Source organism: Serinus canaria, chromosome 24 (genome assembly GCF_022539315.1).
Source record: "Serinus canaria isolate serCan28SL12 chromosome 24, serCan2020, whole genome shotgun sequence".
Taxonomy (NCBI): Eukaryota; Metazoa; Chordata; class Aves; order Passeriformes; family Fringillidae; genus Serinus; species Serinus canaria.
This window is the reverse complement of record NC_066337.1, coordinates 1029340-1048943: the sequence shown is the minus strand read 5'-3', so window position 1 is coordinate 1048943 and position 19604 is coordinate 1029340. Positions and strand designations below refer to the sequence as shown.

The 19604-nt window shown below is 53.7% G+C and overlaps 1 protein-coding gene across 2 annotated transcripts in view; it reads right to left on the bottom strand.

Moving 5' to 3' along the window:
• Positions 1 to 2593: 2593 nt before the first annotated feature.
• The window catches only part of ETS1 (ETS proto-oncogene 1, transcription factor), a 77281-nt gene continuing 60270 nt past the window's right edge, over positions 2594 to 19604 (bottom strand). For both annotated transcript variants that reach the window (XM_009097824.4, XM_030232575.2), the window contains 3 exons: positions 17526 to 17786; positions 8186 to 8304; positions 2594 to 7227 (listed from right to left, as the gene is read on the bottom strand). In XM_009097824.4, coding sequence (XP_009096072.1) covers positions 7012 to 7227; positions 8186 to 8304; positions 17526 to 17786 — 596 coding nt within the window. In that variant the 3' untranslated portion in view covers positions 2594 to 7011. The remainder of the gene's footprint in view (positions 7228 to 8185; positions 8305 to 17525; positions 17787 to 19604) is intronic.

The window sequence follows — 19604 nt, the reverse complement described above, 5'->3', positions numbered from 1 at the left end:
GAGCAGCCACACAGCAGCCAACAGACCAGAAAAATCCTCCTCCAGCCCCAACTCCCCACACAGCCAGGATTTTCTTCCTGGAGAGGACATCACTCCCAGCAAACCCTTCCTCTCTGCTCAGTTCTATCCTGAGGGTCAATTATTCCATGATTCTACAAAATTATTGTACACAAAGGTCTTGGAGCAGCCTGAATTGCAACCTGAGTAATTCTATTCTATTCTATTCTATTCTATTCTATTCTATTCTATTCTATTCTATTCTATTCTATTCTATTCTATATTCTGTAATTATATTCTGTTAATAATTATATCTTGAAGGTCTCTTCCAACCTTTTGATTCTGTGATTCTGTGATATTCTATAATATTCTATAATATTATATTCTATGATTTCAAATTCCCATGTTTTTTATTAGAAGCCTGGTTGCAGGATGCTGCAAAGGGGTTGGTTTTGGGGGAGCAGAGCTGTGGCTGTGATGGTTTTTTCCATGGGAAAATCTCCGGTTCCCTCCTCAGACTCCACTTCTCCATCCCAAATCTCACTGCAGCCGCTGCTGGCATGGAGACCTTGAGAAAAGGAGGGGTGGGGACAGGGCAGGGGCATCGGGGGGGCACATTTGCTCCGTGTGCCCCTGCTCCCCCTCCGCTTCCCCTGGGGGAGCAGGGGGCGGTTAATGGGGTTAATAATTAACGCGGGGCCGTTCATGGGCGCGGTGGTTTTAGTAGGAGCGCTCCACAGGCTGCAATCCCTGCGGAGTGCGGCATTCGGGCTGCGGGGGGGACCTGCGGCATCCCCAGGATCTGCAAGGAGGATAAACCCCCGAGAGCTGCGGCACCTTCACCCCTTTGGGGCTTGGCTGCTCCCCCAGCAGAGCCTCCGCAGCGGCTGCGCTGGGAAGGGAGCGGAAAGGAGCGGAAAGGAGCCTAAAGGAGCCAAAAGGAGCCGCTGGATGTTTGTTTTCCCGGGACAGCCGAGCACGAGCCCCGGCGGTCCCGCTGAGATGAAGAAGCCCCGCCGGGACCAAGGGCCCACGGCCGCCCCAGCGAGTCCCGCCCGGAGCTCCGCGCTGCAGGGAGAGGATGGAGCGGGCTGGGCGCTGGCCCAGGGCTGTCCCCGCTTCGGCTCCGTTCCCTACGAGGTCGGGGATCGGCTCGGGAGCGCAGAGGTGTCCCGTGAGGACCATCAGGATTCCCCATCCTCATCCTTGGTTATCCCGGGATGTTGTTCCCTGTTATAAATGGAGAGTTTCTTATCCTGCATCCGCATCCCCCCGTGTCTTGTCCACTCTTCCTCTGGTTCCGGTGACTCTCCCGAGTGTCACATTCCTGAGCAATGGCTCTGACCCGAGCCGTGCTGACTCAGCCAATCCAGCGTCACTGGTGTCCTTTGGGAACTTCCCTTCACGCAGAATTTTATGGATCAGCACCAGCTCCTGGCCCACGGACGTCCCCCAGATGCTGGATTCATTAATCACCACTTCCAGAGGCTCAGGCTCCAATCCAGCCCTGTCCAACTGGGCACAGCACCGTTTTCCTCCTGGCTTGATGAGGACAAGGAAACACCAGAGCCAGCATAAAATTCCCTGGAAAAAGCATCCTGACTGCTGTGCAGGCTTGGGAGCTGGAATCGTTGTGAGTCCCTCCTGATGCCTTAAAGAGCTGGAGCAGAGGCTAGAAGTTCAAAGGAATAAAGTGGATATTTATTGAAGTGCCTTCAAAGGTCACACCCTGGCAGTACCAGAGCCACAGTCCTGGCTCTGCCCAGATGGCTCCAAGATGGAAGCAAAAGAGGCCTTGGTCACAAGATCTCCCATTTTTATAAGTTTTAGTCCATTTGCATACAGGAGTTAACTGTCCAATTAATAGTTTGCAATTATGAATTTTCACCCTCCTTGTTTGCTTGCCCACCCTCTTCTTTTCATGTTCTTTGTGCTTTGGGCCTGAAGTTTGAAGAGATTGTCTGGCAGGAACAGGATGGTTTTGTCTCCACCACCCTGTGAAAACATCCTGGTAACACTGAATACAAAGCTAAAAGCTGCACACCAAAACAGAACTGAAAAACTCAAAACCCAAGGTACCATTCCAACCCAGGGCATTCCATAATGGATCCAAATGTGGTTTTCTCCAGGATCTGAAGCAGTGGTGAAGAACTTGGAGAGGGCCAAGGTGGATTTCTCCTCCCCATGGGCCACAGCCCAAGGTCTCCAGGAGGAAAGAGAATTCCCAGCACAGCTTCCCTCTGGTGGCCACGGGATCTGCGGGGGGGGCACACCCATCACCCGAGGATCCTGCTGAGGAAAACGCCCCTCTCAAAGCTCATCTGGACTGGTGAACCACAGGCACCCCATGCTCCCAGTGAGGACTTGGGATGAAAGAGGGTTTGTGGGGTGTGGATCCACCATCCTAAAGTGAGAGGGAGCCATGGGGAGCATCACCCCACCACGATGTCAGCCAGGCCCTTCTTTCCCATAAAACCCCAACTTCAAAAATGGGGAAAACAGAGAAATTGCTGGATTTTCTACATTTTTTGTTTTCCCACTTTCTGCCCCAAATCTAAAGAGGAAAGGCATGGAATAATCACACGGACACCAAGGGTTAGGAATTATTCTTCTTTTAATTTCACATGGTTTAAAATACGATATGAAATAAGGCTACAGTATATAAAAAACTCTCCAGCAAAATGATGTGCCAGCATCAGCAATTAAAACAAAACCAATCCCCTCCTTCTCTAGGAGTTCAGTGGAGGAGGGGTTTTAGGTTTTTTTTGAATCCTTTAAAAAAAAACCAAACAGAACCAGACACAACACACGGACACACACACACATCGCTACATCTCTAAGCTACCTCAGCTCAGGTTTTTTTAAAAAAGCACCTGCTTTTTCCTTGTTTTTTTATTTTTTTTTTAAATCTCGCTTTTAAACTTTTTTTCCCACTTTTAAAAAATATAAATTATATGAAAATACAAGTTGGAAAATAGTCAAACAGCACAATATAACAATCTCTTTTTTTTTTTACTTCTTCTAAGTCTATCAGCTTAAAAAAAAGGTGTAAAACCAAAATAAAACAAAAAAAGACTTCCTTATTTTTGTTGGTTTTTTTGTTGTTTTTTTTTTTTTTACTGAGGCAGTTAATTCCTGGAGATATTCCATTATAACATATATGTGTACATAGATTTATTCTTTATTTAACCTCTTTGGAATGTAGACAACAGCTCCTTGTGTTACACAGACCCTACCAGGGAGCAGAGCACACCAAGGCATCCCAGCTTTCCAATGTTCACAAGGAACCAGCAATTGAATCCTAAAACCTTGGAGAAAACCCCTCCAAAACCTCAAAACTCAGAAAGTGGAGATGTTTCCTGCAGCATCTGGATTTACTGCTGCTTTCTGGGACCATTTTTTGGAGGAGGTGCTGCTTTGGGAAGACAGGAGAAAGTGAAATGTTACATTACTTCTTTATTTGTTGCCCTGTTTTGTTATTTCTCCCCCAGAAGGATCCCATCTGGATGGGGATGGAGGGAGTGTGGGAATGACATGGATCTCCACTTGGACACACCCCAGAGTCCAAGGGCTATGGTGATCCCACACATGAAGAGGGAGAGGGACTGGCAGCAGGAAAGTGCTTGTGGGTTTTGTCATTTTTGGGGTGGGGTTTGTCATTATTGGGGTGGTTTTATCATTATTGGGGTTTTTCCCTTTATTTTTGAGTTCCCAAATATCAACTGTCAAGGCCCCCAAAGCTGTTTGCAAGGCTCAGGCTCTGCCAGAGGGGCCAAGGGAACACCAACCCACATGGAAACAGCAAAGAATGAGCAGGACACAGAAAATATCCCAAAATCTCACCAAAGCACCTGAGACATTCCAAACCAAGACAAAATCATCCCATTTCCAACACTGTCTGCAAGGGGGAAGTTCACTCCTGTGTGGAGGAAACAGCACAGGAGGGAGTCCAGCCCTAGCAGATCTCCATCATCCCTCTCAGATCCATCCTTCTGGGCCAGCAGGTGGGAATTAACCAAATTTTCATGGACTAGAAGGAGCTCAGAGGGTTTGGGTTGAGCTTGTCCAGCTCAGCACAGCCCTCACCAAAGGCCAGCAATGAAAAGCAGAAGGAAAAAGGAACCAAAGCAAAAGAAACAAAGAGAAATCTGCACATTTCCAGTGTATAAACAGCACCCATCTCTGGGATGGCCTCTAGAACGGGAATAAAAGCACAGGAAAATAGGAAATGATGGAGCTGATGTGTCTGGGACTGTTCACAGGCTGTGAGCTGGGAGGGCAAAGGGCTGGAGAAACGATGGGGAAACTCCAGCCAGAGGCTTCTTCCAAAAATCCAGAGCTGCTTCCCCTGGCTCACCTTTCCTGACCTTTAAACATCTCCCCAAAATCAGTGGGAACCACAGGCTCAGCTTGGAAACCTGGAATAAGCACAGTGGGTGAGGGATGTAGCCTGGCTGGGGGATGGGGTTGTAGCCAAACCTGCAATTCCTCCTATTGGAGGGAAATTTTATCCCATTCTTTTTCAGCTGGAGTAACCAAGCAAAGCAGGAGAGATGTCCTGGGGCATGGCCCATGCCAGGGGCAGGAGCTGGGATGTCTGGGAGTCCCTTTCTAAGGCTGGAAGGGGGATTGAAGTGACCCATGATGGACAAGCTCACATTGCAAGCACTTTGCAGCAACCCTGAATATCCCAAAACCCCTCTGATTGCTGTGGGGATGCTCTTTGCCAGCTCCTCCCTGTGCCCTTACACCTCTCCTGGCTCCCTGTCCAGCTGCCCAGCCAGCTGTGGCTCAGGCTGGACCTGTCCCAGAGCCTCACCTCTGGGGGTCTCATCCATGATATCCCAATTTTCCTTTCCTCCCTCCAGCTTGGCCAGGCTGCCTCCATCCTCCTCCTCCCTGCCTGCCCAAGGAGATGAGCCTGAGTTCCACTTCTCAGTGGGCAGAGCCCCCTTCCTCCTTTGGCACCTTCATCCCCTCTTCCCTCTTTCCCTCCATCCCACCCTTTCCTTCAGACAACCCACAGCACCTGAGTGTAACAATCTCCCTTCCTGGGCCCCCTCTGCTTCCAGCCCCTGGCAGGAGTTCCCTCCTGGCCTCCCCATTTCCCTCCAACTCCACCTTTTGTAAGGACACAGCAATTCTGGGGCTGATTTTCCCTAAAATGCCCAGTTTTAGGATGCAGAGGTGCTGGGTCTCCCCCACTCCAGAGGCCAAGGAGAGCCCAGCACCTCTGGGCATCACTCTGGGGATGGGCTCCCCTCCAGCTCTGCCCCTGTGAGAGGGGGATTGTGCCTGAATATTCTGGGTATTTTACACAGATTCCTGTCCTGCCACCCCATCCTTTGGGATCGGGCAGGAATCACTCCTCAGCCCCTCTGGAAAGGCTCTGACCCCAACTCCCAGAGCTGTCCAGTGCCTCTGAACGAGCTCTGTGCCCCAAGAAACACAGAGAAGGGATTCTGGTAATGCTGCCTTTAAATGCAGACATCCAGAGGGGTGAAAGATTCCCTTGGGAGGCCAAATCTGCAGGGATCTGGCTTTAGGATTGTACTGGGATATGGGAACAGCCTCTGACCCTCCAAGTCCCACCAGTGCCCCTAAGGGTGGTGGGACCTTGTCCTCAGCCTGCCCAGAGCATCCCAGGGAGCACAGGGAGCAGCAGGAGTGACCCCTCCAGAGAAAACCAGCTGCAGGAGGGTTTGGAGGCCAGAGGGAGCAGCTGCCCTGGACCTGGTCCCACAGCCACCCCTGGTGACACCGTGCTCTGTGCCAATCTCGCTCTGACAGCAGCAGCCTAAGAGCCATAAGGACCCCATTTGCAGGGACAATTTCCTTTCTGCTGTGCCCACACATGGCCATAAAGACAGAGCTGCTTGAAACAGGAAGGAAAAAGCATTTCCCTTTGGGTTTTGAACTTTTTCCTGATTTTCCCCCTCAATTACCTTGCATATTTTCCATTTACCACATTGAAAACATGGGAATTTCTTTCCTTTCCCCCTCCCAAACCCAAAAATGTCTGTAAGCACCAAAGTGTTCCTTGAGCAAAAGAAGTGATTTGGAAAATGCCAAGAGACATTTTCCACGGAAATTTTGAGAGGATTTGTGCAGCCAGACATTAAAAAAAAAAGCAGAGATTTCAACCAGCATTATCAGCACAGCGTGTGGAGCTGGAAACAGGAGTGGCACCCCCAGCCAGCATCAACAGGAGCCACTTTGGAGTTCATGTTCCTTCCCATCCCAGTCCCAGCATTCCAATTTTCCAGTGGGGTCTATATAAACTAATTCTTCTTTTTCTCTTTTCCCTCCCTGGGATAAAACTCTCTGCTGGCAGAACAGAAACAAACACACACAATATTGCAATACTGAGACCATCTTAGAGCTTAAGACTATTTAGAAAAAAAAAAAACAAATACTGGCACAAAATTTAATAAAATAAAACTTTAAAAAAAAATAAAAAAGTCTTGATCCCTCCTAGGAAAAATTCTCTCTTGTAGAAAAGAAGACAATGGACAGAAAGGTGATGGAGCAAGAACAACAGTTCTTGGTCTTTTCCTATATTGCCCCTCCCCAAAGCAAGAATATTCACCCTTTTTGGTTTTCCAAATGAAAAAAGTTTAAAACTCCTCAAATCCTCAGGAATATTGTCATTCCTGACCTGTCAGTTTGTGTGTGAGTGACCAAAGGGATCCATTCCATCACATTTTTTTCTAAACAGCCAAGGGTGGGGAGGGGATTGTTGGTTTTTTTAAGTGAGCTACATTTTCCTGGCTTTCTCAAAACTCAGAATTTTCCCCCAGAAAAGCCTGTCTTGGAACTTTCAGGAAATCAACAAAAAGCCCAACCTTCCCCTTTTCCTCTTCCTCTCCCCTCTCCCCTGACATCCTCAAAGCCTCGAACCTGAGCGGCCCTCGGAAAAAATACGAGCAGAAGAACAGCGAAAATCAATAAAAAAAGAATGGCCAAACAAGTCCTGGGGCTGTGCCAGGGGACAGCGCTGTCCCCGTGTCCCTGTCACTCGTCGGCGTCGGGTTTGACGTCGAGCATGGCGTGCAGCTCCTCGGGGGTGTAGCCCAGCAGGCTCTGCAGGTCGCACACGAAGCGGTACACATAGCGCTTCCCTGCCGTCTTGTGGATGATGTTCTTGTCGTAGTAGTAGCGCAGCCCGCGACTCAGCTTCTCGTAGTTCATCTTGGGCTTGTTTTTCCTCTTGCCCCATCGCCGGGCCACCTGCAGGCAGCAGGGATGGGGAGGAAAGGTCAGCCTGGCTCAGCTGGTGTGGCTGTGGGGATGTTCCTTTCCCAGCAGGAAGGGGGAGGATTTCACAGAACTCACAGAATTCCTCATCATTAAGAACTGATGCTTGGGAAAACCAACCTCTGTGCAGTGGCAGAAGATGGCAGAGCACCCCATGAGGATTTATGTGGATTACTTCGTGTGCTACCTCAGATATATCCTCATATCCCAAGTTCTTCATCCCTTTCCCAAGGTTCCTCCTCCACCTTCTGCCTGCTCTAAACCAGAGGACACCAACGTGCAATGGCCCAATGCAAGTCACTTCTGCAGTTAGGCAAGCTCCAGTCACTCATGGAATTATTTAGGTTGGAAAAGCCCTCTAAGATCATGGGGTCCAACCATCCCCCAGCACTGATCCACATCCCCAAGTGCCACATCCACAGAGCTTTTAAATCCCTCCAGGGTGGGGACTCCATTGGCAGCTGTGCCAGGGCTGGACTGCACTTTCCATGAAGAAATGTTCCCTTATCCAACCTGAACCTCCCCTAGCGCAACTTGAGGCCACTTCCTCTTGTTCTGTCACTGCTATTTGTCAGAAGAGACCAACCTCCATCTTCCAGTCAGGGGAGGGGACAAAGATCCCACCTGTTCCCCAAAGCAGGGGACAGTCACCCCTCACCTGTACCCAGCCTATCTGAAGAGCTTTGCCACTGCTCCTCTCCCTAAGGTGTGCCATTTACTTCCCACCAACTTTGGGCACAAACCCCTGCTTCCAAAAGGTGACTGCATCCCAATTTTCCCAACAAGCTTTCAGTTGGACTCTGATTCCTTGGTTCCCCACAACATACCCAAGACCAGAACCAAGTGGCTGCCCAAAGGGAGGAGGAGAGGCTTATCCACACCAATATTTCTGAGGAATTTGGGTTGTGCACTTAATTCCAGGGCAATTTACCTCGTCTGGGTCTGAAAGTTTGAATTCCCAGCCATCGCCCGTCCAGCTGATGAAGGATTGACAGGACTTGTCAGTGAGCAGTTCCAGCAGGAATTGCCACAGCTGGATGGGTCCACTGCCTAAAAAGACAAAGGAAACATGGAATATTAATACCAGGAAAAGCACAGTTTGTTCTATCACAGAGGGGGAAAAATTCCCATACAAAAGGTGCTCACTGAGTAAAATAAAGCCTTCTGTCAAAAAGAGCCACCAGCAGCCACAGGGCAGGAGCTGAGCTGGGAGTTAAACCCTACAGGTAACAGAGCTTCCTATTTGCAGGAAGAGCTGAATATTCATGCCCTGGAATGCTTCACGTGGAGTTACATAAATAGGATTATTTTTCTGGCACACAAACAGGAGGAGTCACTGCCTTGGCACGGCAGCAGCGCCAGTCTCCGTGCCAAAGAGCCGCCGGGCACGGCTGAACTCCGGCAGACTCCGCTTCCCGGCCGTGACTCTTTGCTCTGTGCTGCTGATCCAGATAAGGGGGACCCAGGTACAAGAATTCCTTGGCCTCTTTCCAGGGCGTGTTGCTGCAGGAATGGGCTCTGCAGACTCGTGGGGAGGGCAGGGGAACACAGAGCTCCCCAGCCCAGGATCTCCTCATTGGCACAGCCCCAGCAAATCCACACAGAACCTCCTGGCAGCTGCTGCTCCCCTGGCCCCGCTGGACAGGCATGAGGTGATGCAGAACATCCCATGCCATGGGCATTCCACCTCTCCTTCCACACCTGGTCTCCACCTCCCCTCCAATCTCTGCCTTGGCCCATCACCAATTTGTCCCAGTGGCCCCAGTGAGAGCCTGCAGTAAGGCTGGGCTGGAGTCATGGAGAAATTTTGAAATATTTATCTCTCCCTTGGGCTTGTGTCCCAATCCAAGGTAGAGGAGAAGCCCTGGAGCTAAAATCTCTTTGAGGAGCAACTTCCAAATGTGGCCACATCCCAAGTATTGCACTTAGCTGTGGGTAAGGTGTTTTGGGAGAGACCCTGCCATGGTTTAAACCCAGCTTGGAATAGATCATTAATAATAATATTTATAACAATAATTATAACGAGACAGCCAGAGGAGAAAGGAAATTATTTATCCCACAGGGAGTTGCACAGGCTGGATTAGCTGGGGTAATCCCAGTGCTGACAGAACTGAGCAAAGATTCAAGCAGGGAAAAAATGAGTTATGGGCTCAGAAAAAGGGATGGAGCCCAGCCTGTTTTCAGGAATGACAATGGATGCTGTCTGAGCTGTGGCTGTGGGATAACCCATGGAGGGAAGGGAGGGCTGCTCCCCTTCCCCACAAAGTCTGAAATTACTCCAAAGCTGCTGAGGAGGAGGAAATGAGGGAGCTGGCTCCAGGACACAGGAATGGCCATGTCCCATCCAGCCCTTCCCAAATTGTTTCCCTCCTGTTATCCCTGTGGAACCGCTCCAGGGCTTTGTCAGCGCCAGGCCTGGGGGTTATCACAGCCCCAGGCAGGGCAGGGCAGGCAGGGCAGGGAGCTCATCCTGCTGGAAAGGGGAAGGGACCCAGTGGGGAAAGGCTCCAGCCCACCACTCCCTGGAGCTTGCCAAGATGTTGACTCCACAGCCACTCTCCCCAGTAGGGATGGAGCTGGATAATCCATGCCAAAATGAGGGAGGAAATGCAGATGACGCCTTTGCCTCTTGTTGAAAGGGAGGAGTGAAAAGCCTGGCCTGAAGTGCCACCACATCTCCATGCTCAGGCCTATTTATAGCAGTGAGCTCTAAATGCAGAGAAAACACTGGGAAAAGGCTTTAGTGGCTGCCTGAGGTCCTCCACAGGTGAATTCCCAAGGGGATGAGTTCTCTTGGCCCATCTGGCCTCACACCAACTCCCCACACACAGCAGGAAGCATCCAACACCCAAATCGAGTTAACAGAGACACAGCCCAAGTGTCCAAGGCCAGGTCCATCTCCTCCCTTTGATTTTTTTCCTGCCCAACTGAAGAATAAGGATTTTTAGTTGATTCCTTCCCCAAAATAAGAGGGATGGAAATTCATCACCTGGGTGCCGGGTTCTTGGGTGAGGAACTGCCCTCAAAACACCCCTGGGCCATCCTGGCCCTGCAGGATCTTTGGAGGCTCCAGCCTCACTAACCCTGGGCCAATAGCCAGTGCCATTCCTGTTTGGTTGCCAGCTGGCAGGAAGAGGTGCTGGGAAACTCAGGAATTCTTGCCTCTCTGCAGTAAGCAAGGTAGGGCTCCTGCCACCGCTCCCAGTGCCACCCTGCTGGGTATTTTGGGATTTCCAAGGAAGTGGTGTCTTCCTTGGAACAGGGATTCCCAAGGTCTATTCTGAGCTGCCTGCAGGACACACGTAAAACCCCAAATTCCTCTGGCTGGACAGGCAATTATGTGAGGAATGTGTTTGTGCAGGGCTCCAGGCATGTCCCAGCTCCTGCAAACACCCCCTCCCTGCCTGAGGGGGAGGCAGTGGAGCCTGGCAGATGTGGCACTGCTCGAGATGGCAGCGAGGAGCAGGAGCCAAACCCCAGCACATGCCCAGGCCTGCGCCCCAAATCAGCACTGGCAGGGAGGAGACAGAGCAGGGAGCAGTGCTGGAGGTCAGGACATCATCTGCTGCAGCTGTAATTAGTGCTGGGAGGGGGAGCTCCACAAATGAGCCACTCTGCAGCCAGCAAGGAGCAGGGAATATCTTCCCATAGGATTTCAAGGTGGCTCATGCAGCAATGCCACTCCCCTCAATGTCACAGGGCAAGCTCCCAGGCTTGTCCCTGCACCCAAATCTCCTCACCCACAGGAGCTGGGAGCAGCGCACATTTTACATCCCTTGTGCTCCAACCCTTCCCTTCACCCAGCCAGGGCTGGAAATCCCCATCAGGATGCCAGGGTGGGATCATTCCATGGGATACCCTGGGCTGAGATCACTCCACCCCAGCCAGGCTGTCCCAAGGCCAGGGGGTGCCTCCCACCCCAGGATCTGCTGCCTTGGTTATCCCAGAACAGCCCCCTGTTCCCACAGCCTGGGTTGGGGATCTACCCCTTGGATCCCGCAGCAGATCCAAGAGTGAGGTGGAGGGGCACAAGCAGCTTTTATGGCATTGCTCCCCACACAGCCAGGGGCTTCCCAGAGCAGACCCAGCCCTGGCTGGGGACTGGGGGCAGCCCCTACTCCACAAAAGACAAGGGGAGGACTCAGAGGGGTGGGGGTGTCCTCCCACCCCACCACGACCTCCTGCACCCACGGGGCTGCTAAAAATAGCAGCCACAATGGGGGCCCTGTCTGGCCTTGGTGGCACTGAACAGGGTCCTTCAGCAGGGACTGTCACACCACAGGAATTCTGCGGCGTCAGGGGGAAAATATTCCCCTGGGCTGGGTGTCAGTGGGAACTGTGGGAACTGGGAACCGCTGCCCGAGCAGGGCTTCCTCAGCACCAGGCCCTGGTGGTGTCCCCAGGGTTTGGTGCCACACCATCCCTGTGCCTCCCTTGGGCAGGAGGGTCCCCCACCTCCTTCCCAGCCACGGGGACACCAGACTCTGCGGGTGGGGCTGTTCCAGTGGCACGGTGACGGTGGCACTGCCCAGCTGGGGCAGACGGGCACAACCCCGGATCTGCTGTCTCTCTCGGGACGGTTTTACACACCCACCCCTCCCAACGGCCTCTGTTTTGTTTCCTTTGGTTCAAACAAGACAAGAAGACAAAAAAACCCCACCTACCAACCCCCAGCGAGGCACCTTTGCCTGGCGCTCTGCGGTTTGTGGTTCCAGCCCCACAAAGCAACCAGCCCTGGCAACGGCTCCAAAACAGCCCCTGCCCCATCACCTGCCCAGCCTGCCCACCCCCCTGCATGGCACCACGGCCCCCAGATCCCCCAAAGTGTTGGGAGTGCTGGTCCCCATCGCTCCCTCGTCAGAGCAGCTCCCACAGCTCCTGCCCAGCTCCTGCCCAGGCTGGTGCAGGCATCAGACACTGCAAAGTGGTGGAGCTTGGATGGAGCATCTCCAAAGAAGAGCTGTGAAAAAGCAGGAGAGGACGCAGGAAGCTCCTTCCTCCTTCCTTTGGGAGCAACATGGCCATGACTGCAGGCAGCAGAGCAGCCAGGGGCTGTCCAGGCCAGAGCTGCTTCCCTGCTGCAGCTCCTCTGCTCTCAGAAGGGGGTGTTGGGAGGACTGGTCTCACAGAATCTCACGAGCAGGAAAAGCCCCGCACAGATCATCAACTCCAGCTCCTGGCCCTGCATGGGACAACCCCAGGAGTCCCACCCTGTGCCTGAGAGCCTTGTCCATAAACTCGAGGCTGACTCCAGGGGCATCTGGCAGAGCTCCAGGGGCTCTGTGAACTCCACATCCCCCTGACAGTGGTCCTGCAGGCCATGAGCTGCTGAGCAGCACCAGCTGGGTGTCTGCAGGAGACCCAGGCAGAGCTGCTGCCCCCAGCACCCTCTGGCTGGAGCAGCCCTGGGGAGAGCTGAGCTCTGCCACGCTTGGGCAGCGGCGCGTGGGGCTGCGTTTGCTCTTGTTTGCACGTCTGGCAGGTGGGGCAGGAGCCACTGAACCGGCCCTGGTGCCACCCTGGAGTCCCCACCCTGGGGAGGCCATGAGGGCACTGAGCCCATTGGGCCCTGCCTGAGGCAGAAGTGGGCAGGAGCTGCTGGGTGGTCACCCTGAAGTCACCTGCGAGGGCAGGTGAAGGACATGAGCCAGGAGGGGCAGGACATGAAGGACATGAGCCAGGAGGGGCAGGGTGACACCATCCTCTGCATCCCAGCAGGGCCAGAGGAGCTGTTGAGCTGCTGGGCACAGGAGGTGGGTGCCTGCATTCCCCAGCTCCTGTGCCCTGGCTGCAGATGCCCACGTGGGCACTGTGCTCCAGCAGGGCAGGCAGGGAAGGAGCTGGAGTCCAGGAATGCTGCAGCACAGGCTGGGGAAGGGAAGGCAAGGACAGCCAGAGCCCTGGAGTGAGGCAGGAAAGGGGACAGGAAGGCAGCTGCTGGCAGATTTTTGGGTGCTGATGGCCACAGCACAGGGGGATCTCGCCTGTGGAGGCTCCAGAGCAGCAGCACGGCACCAGGGGGAGGGGCAGCACCTGAGCTGGCCTGAAAGTGACCCACTTTCCTTGGCACACCTCGGCTTTCTTGCAAAACAGCAGCTGTGCTTTCACTGCTGGGCACAGATAACATCGCTCACCAAGAGCCCGGGAGGCTGCAGCTCTGCAGCACAGCAGCTCACACACTGCACGGGGCTGAGGCACATCTGGGCCCCATGGCACAGCCCTGTGGGGGCTGCCAGCCTGGCTCAGCAAGGTCTGGCCTGGGCAGGTCCAGCTCAGCAGAGAGAACTGGGGTGGGATTATATCAGTTCCTGCAGGGCCTCCTGAATTCCTGCTGCCCAGCAGGACAACAGGGATGCTCTGAGAGGGACACTCGGCATGGGTGACATCAGCTGGAAAGGCATTAACTCTTTAAGTGCTGGGACTGGCTTTAAAGGATCAGCACCTCCCTGACCAGGCCCAGAGCAGAGGACAGGAGTAGTAGCCATACAACCCCAGCCTGCATCTGCAGGATCAGGGCTTGCTCTGCACTCAGCTCAGCTCTCCCATCCCTCTCCCCTCCCCTCTGGAACACGAGGGATGGCCCTGCTGGGTGCTCAGTGATGTGGAGCAGCAGTTCTGAGCCATGGCAGCACCAACACCGTGCACGGAAAGCCCCAGGGTGTCAGTCCTGCCCACCACAGAGCAAACAAACCCCATAACCTGGCTGCCAAACCACACTGCTGCTCGAGGGAACCCAAAACCAGCTCAGTGCTGAATGGTCATGGCAAAGCAGCAGGGTCTGAGCCTCCTGTGCCCCTGCAGCACCAGGGGAGCAGCAGCATAGGCTGCAAACACCAACCCAGGGCACAAAGATCCAGCTGAGTTTATCCACCTTGTGCAGGGCTCCTGCAGGATGCTGGTGGCCATGGGAGTCACCAGAGACTGCAGGATCCAGCTGTGGCACAGCCCCAGGGCATGTGGAGGCAGAGCTGAGCTCACTTTAGCCCAGCTGGGCTCAGGCACTAAGGGATCTCTGCCCACTCACACCAAACTTGGCTCTGCTGCTGAACCACAGAGCTTAGACTGAGCTCAGCTGAGCCAGCGTGAGGTTTAGCAGTGAACACACATCCCAAGCCATCCCATGCTTGGATTTCATGTTTGCACTCTGTGTCATGGCAAAGAAAATAAAATCTGGCTTAATGTAGAATCTCAGAATCAGAGAACTTCCTGAGCTGGAGAGACCACCAGGATCACCCAGGGCAGCCCCTGGCCCTGCTCAGACCCCCCAGCAATCCCACCCTGGGCACCCCTGGCAGCGCTGCCCAAACCCTCCTGGAGCTCTGGCAGCCTCGGGGCTGTGCCCATTCCCTGGGGAGCCTGGGCAGTGCCAGCATGCTCTGGGGGTAGAAGCTTTCCTGATCTCAGCCTGCCCTGCCCTGGCCCAGCTCCAGCCATGCCCTCAGGTAAAATCCAAGCTGTCCAAGCTCCAAACCCAGGTGTCCAGGGCTGGCCCTTCCAGCAGCAATGGAAACTGAAGTTCACCAACTCCTGAGCAATTACATTTCTTCTTCGAAAAAAAGATAAGAAAATTGCATCAACCTCTCTGTGAGCAACCATGGCAACTTGTTAAAATAGGTCAAGATGTGGGGGCAGATAAGGCAGCTCTGAAAGGCCGCTCAGAGCTGGGTGAAGAACACATCAAACGCAACTGGAGCTTCCGCCAAAATGCACCTTCTCACCCCAGAACGCGCCTCCGGGGCAGATAGCATCAGAGATGTGCTGGGGCCACCTCCCTGGGCACACAGAAACAGCCTGCCAACAGAGCCTGAACAAGACTGTCTGGTCCTTGAAGCCAGGGCAGATAGTTCTGGGGATAAGGGATGTGATGTCCCTTCTCACCCTGCAGGTCCAGCAGGGGGCTGGGGCTGGGTGTGGCCTCAGGGGGCAAATGGAACCCCAAGGTCTCTTTTGGGTTCCTGGGCTGGCAGAGCCCTTCTCTGCTCCTTGGGAGGCTCCACCTCCTCAGCAGAGCCACAGGCAGAGCCCAGACTCTGAGTTCCTCTGCTCTGGCTGCCAGACAGCACTTCCTCTCTGAGTAAAGTAAGAGTAAAGCAAAGCAGTGCACAAAGAGGCCTGAGCCCTGCCTCAGTCCCCACCCTGAGCCCTGCTCAAATCCCACTCTGAGCTCCCTCTGAGTCCCCAGTCTGAGCCCTGCTCAAATCCCCACACCGGGCTCAGCTGGCCCAGGCCAGACCTCCAGCCCTTCTCAGGGCAGCCTGGGCAGGGTTTTCCTCACTGACAGACCCAGAGAGTGGGCAGTGCCCAGTTCTTCTCCAGTTTGAAACCCAACACGTTCTACTCGCTCTCCCCAGGCCCTGCTCTCACAGTGACCCAGCTCTGGCTCCCTTTGCTTGGAAAACCCAGAGCTGAAGGTCTGGGGGCTTTAAAATGGCTCAGAGGGCATCTCTGGAGTCACTGCCTGCCAGGGTCACCCATCCAGGGCCCTTTCCCAATGGCAAAAGCTGGCTCTGCTGGCTTGAGCCCTGAATATTGCTCAGCAGCCTTTGAAAAGGCAAACAGAGCTCCAGCTTGAGCATTTCCCAGTGATCCCAGATTTTCCTCTCCACATTTAAAGCCTATCAAGTGAAGCAATGCAAAAATAAATAAAGAAATCAGGCCTTCCCATTTATTGATCCCACCTAAGTGTCTGGGCCAAGGGATTCTCTTCCCAGATCCAAGAGGTGTTGGAAATGAGGTGAGGGAAAATGTTACACAGAGGAAAGTGTTTGGAATTGTGCTCTGGCATTGCATGAACCCAAGTCTCCCCTTCCTGAAGGCACTGCTCCAAGGACAGGCTTTGGGGTGCTAATATTCCTTGGAAAAACACAGGGCCCAGCCACTGACTTCAGCTCCTCGCCTCTTTCCAGGGATGGCTCTTCTGCACTTTTTTCCATGAGCAACAGCAAACATGGAGGGAAATACTCAGCTTGGAAAAGAATGCTCCTGGTTTCGCCAGCACCTCGGTTACCCCAGCTGTTCAAACTCATCCTGGGCTCCTGCATCCCAAAAGCACTTCCAGGTGCCACAGGGAAAGGCATTGCCAGGAGAAGATAGGAGTAAAAATAGGAATAAAAAGAGCAATTTGTGCTCAGTGGTCTCTTTTCTCAGGAGCATCGATTTTGGTGGCACAGCAGAGAATGAGCCCCAGGGCACAGTCCCTCCTCTCCCTCCCCAGTCCATTCAGGAATGCAGAGCTCTCTCATATTTGGCATGGACTTGGTAGAATCTCATTCAGCAGGCAGGGCTGGGCTCTCGTTCTAACTAAAGCTATAGCAACAAACCACTTCCTTTTTTACACTCCTAAAATTATCTGCCCACCTTTCCTCCCCCTGCACCTCTCCCAGCCTCGGCAGGCTCGGTGTCAGCCCCACATGAGCCATGCGTGGGAGGGCACTCGGGGACAGCCGCGCCTCAGGATCTGCTCCGAACCTGGCCATGATCTTTATCACCACAAACTCTTTCCACCAGCTGCTCCCAGCTGGGCCAGGACAGATCTGAAGGTGCAGAGCCAGGGGAACTGGCAGGAGGCTGCCCCAGAGTTTTCCTCAGAGCACAGGGAAAAGCCATGGCACAGAAGGGCTGGAAAGGATTAGCTCAGCTTTAGCTGGAAGTCCCATCCCACCAAGCCTCTCTCCTTGGAGATGCCAGATTGCTGAAGGGCTGTCATAAAGAGCCAGAGTTTCCGTGGCCTATCACCTTCTCATCTCTCCCACCTCAAGGAATGGAAAATGTTTGAGATGGCTCTGGAAGTGCCCCATCCCTGCCTCACACCAAGGTACAGCGGGGCCTCCTCTGTGCCGCAGGGAGAGGATCCATCCCCACACACAGCAGTGCTGCAGCTGAGCCTGCTCCTGCCCCAGGGGCAAAGCACAACCAAGAGCCCAGCAGTCACCAGCACAGGGCTGCAGGCTCTGCAGCACCTCCTGCTCAGGGACCAAAGCAGCCCCAGCTCCTCCACAGCCAGCCAGGGGCAAAGGGAGAACTGGGCACTGAGTGCCCTGTGCCCAGGCAGGTGCCACATCCCCCACGAGCTGTGGGATGGGTGGATGCCCACACTCAAAGGAGATGCAGTCCTGGGCTGACCCAGACACCCCAAAACCCCCCCTCACAGCCCTGCACCAGCCACAGTGAGCTGGGGCAGCCCAGAGTGGCCCGAGACTCTGTCCCTGGGCACGGGGAGGTGGTGCCCCAGGGGCTGGGGGCACAGAGGGGCTGCCAGGCCCGTGCCCTACCTGTGTAGCCAGCCAGGGCAGCAGCAGGGATGACAGGCTTGTCCTTGTTCATGTCGGCCCGGTCCCGCACATAGTCCTTGAAGGTGCCCTTGGGCTTGTGGCTGGGCAGGGTGGCAGGGTAGTCCTCAGAGTCAAAGCTGTCATAGGAGGGGACGCGCTGCAGGCTCTGGAAGGAGGACTGGCTGCTCCAGGACTGCGTCAGGCGGTCACAGCTGTCGTAGCTCTCTGTGCTCTCGAAGGAGTCCTGGCCTCCCAGCTTACCTGGGGGAGGCACAGCAGGTGAGACAGGCCTGGCCAGCACAGGGCACTTCACCTGGCCAGTACAGAGTGCCTCACCTGGCCAGCACAGGCTGCTCTACCTGGCCAGCACAGAGTGCTTCAGCTGGCCAGCAGAGTGCTTCCCCTGTGCGCTGAGCAGGCAGAGGGCAACTGATGCTGTTCCTTTACATCCCATCTCCAAAGTAAGCACAGCCCAGAGCTGCAATATTTTCACCTTTGCCATCCAGAGCCAGGCTGAGCCCTGGAAAACTTCAGGCAGAAGAGCAAGGCAGAGAGAGACAGGGGAAAAACCCAAATCTGGCCTCTCTATCCAAGACTGGTGCCTGGCTGACTTTGAAGGCAATTTCAAACACATTCCAAAAGGCAATTTCAGAGACAAAATTCACTTAAGATACTCAGGGCTGAGCTCAGGAGCCTAAATGTGGGCACTCCAGGACCTCTTCATTCAGTGGGTGGGGAGGCCTTGGCACAGGGTGCCCAGAGCAGCTGCCCCTGAGTCCCTGGCAGTGTCCAAGGCCAGGTTGGACAGAGCTTGGAGCAGCCTGGGACAGTGGGAGATGCTCCTGCCCATGGCAAGGGACGGAACCAACTTTAAGGTCCCTCCCAAGTCAAACCTTTCCATGATTCTCTGATTTCTGTGATTCTCTTGCTGCTGAAGGATATTGGAGATCTCCAGTAAATCCCCACTACATCACCCAGCCCAATTCAAACACTGCTCAGGCACACCCAGCTCCTTGAATTTGGATGTTTCTCCCCAAATTACACAGCAGCCTTTTGCTGCCATCTGTTCCAGCCAGCCCCAAATCCCCGGCCAGCAGCAGGTTTTCTGCAGGAGCAGAGCCAATGGCTGAGAGCTCCAACAGCTTTTCCCAGCTCTGGTAAGGTGAGCACAGCTGGTTTGTGTCAAAGTCACTCTCTGGGGTATTTTTAGTCAAAGCCAGAACATGAGAGGCCAGATCCTCAGCAGTGCTGATTTACACCCCCCAGAGCCAGCCCTGTACTGAACCAGAGCTAAAAAAGGCCCCAAAGAACAAACTGAAATTGCAGCCTCTGATCTCCCTACTCTACTGATTGCTCAACATCTTTCCTGTCAAGCTAACAGGATCATTCAAGTTCACTAATTTCCCAAACCCAGCTAAAAACAGCTGCTGGGATTGTGCAAGAGCTCCTGGAGAAATTTCCATTGGCAGAGCTACCCACAGCCCAGGCCCAGAGAGCAAATCCCAGGGGACAGGGAACGTGGAAGGGCGCTGGCACACACCCCCAAATATTTGTTGTGTTGTAGTTTGAAGAGCACTTGCTGTGAAAAGACTCAACTACTGCAGGGCCTGCCCTGATTGCTGGCCTGGAGTCATTGGGAGCTGGGATCCATTGGCTTTATTCTGCTGGGACAGCCCTGTTCCAAACTCTTTTCTATTTTCTTTTTGTTTTTTGAGGATTTTCATGCTCCAATCCTTCCCTGAATCCTGCTAAGGAGAACACAACGCTGATGTGTCTGTACATTAATTGGCATAACCAATTCCCTGAGCAATCCTGCAGCACAGGCTCATTTAGAAAAGGAATTAAAACCTGACAGAGATGTGATTTGTGTCAATCCATTGAAAATTCACCTAAATTCCACCTAGCTGGAACAATCACGCCCTGCACTTACTCAGGACCAGCCTAAATGAGTTTGGCAGCTCCACTTCTCGACCAGCTGCCCTCGCTGACGGGGCAGAGAGAAACAACTCCCGTGGGACCCCAAAATTTCCTCCTTAAGGCCCCACAGAAGGCCTGGGAAAGGCCCCACAGTGTCTGGAA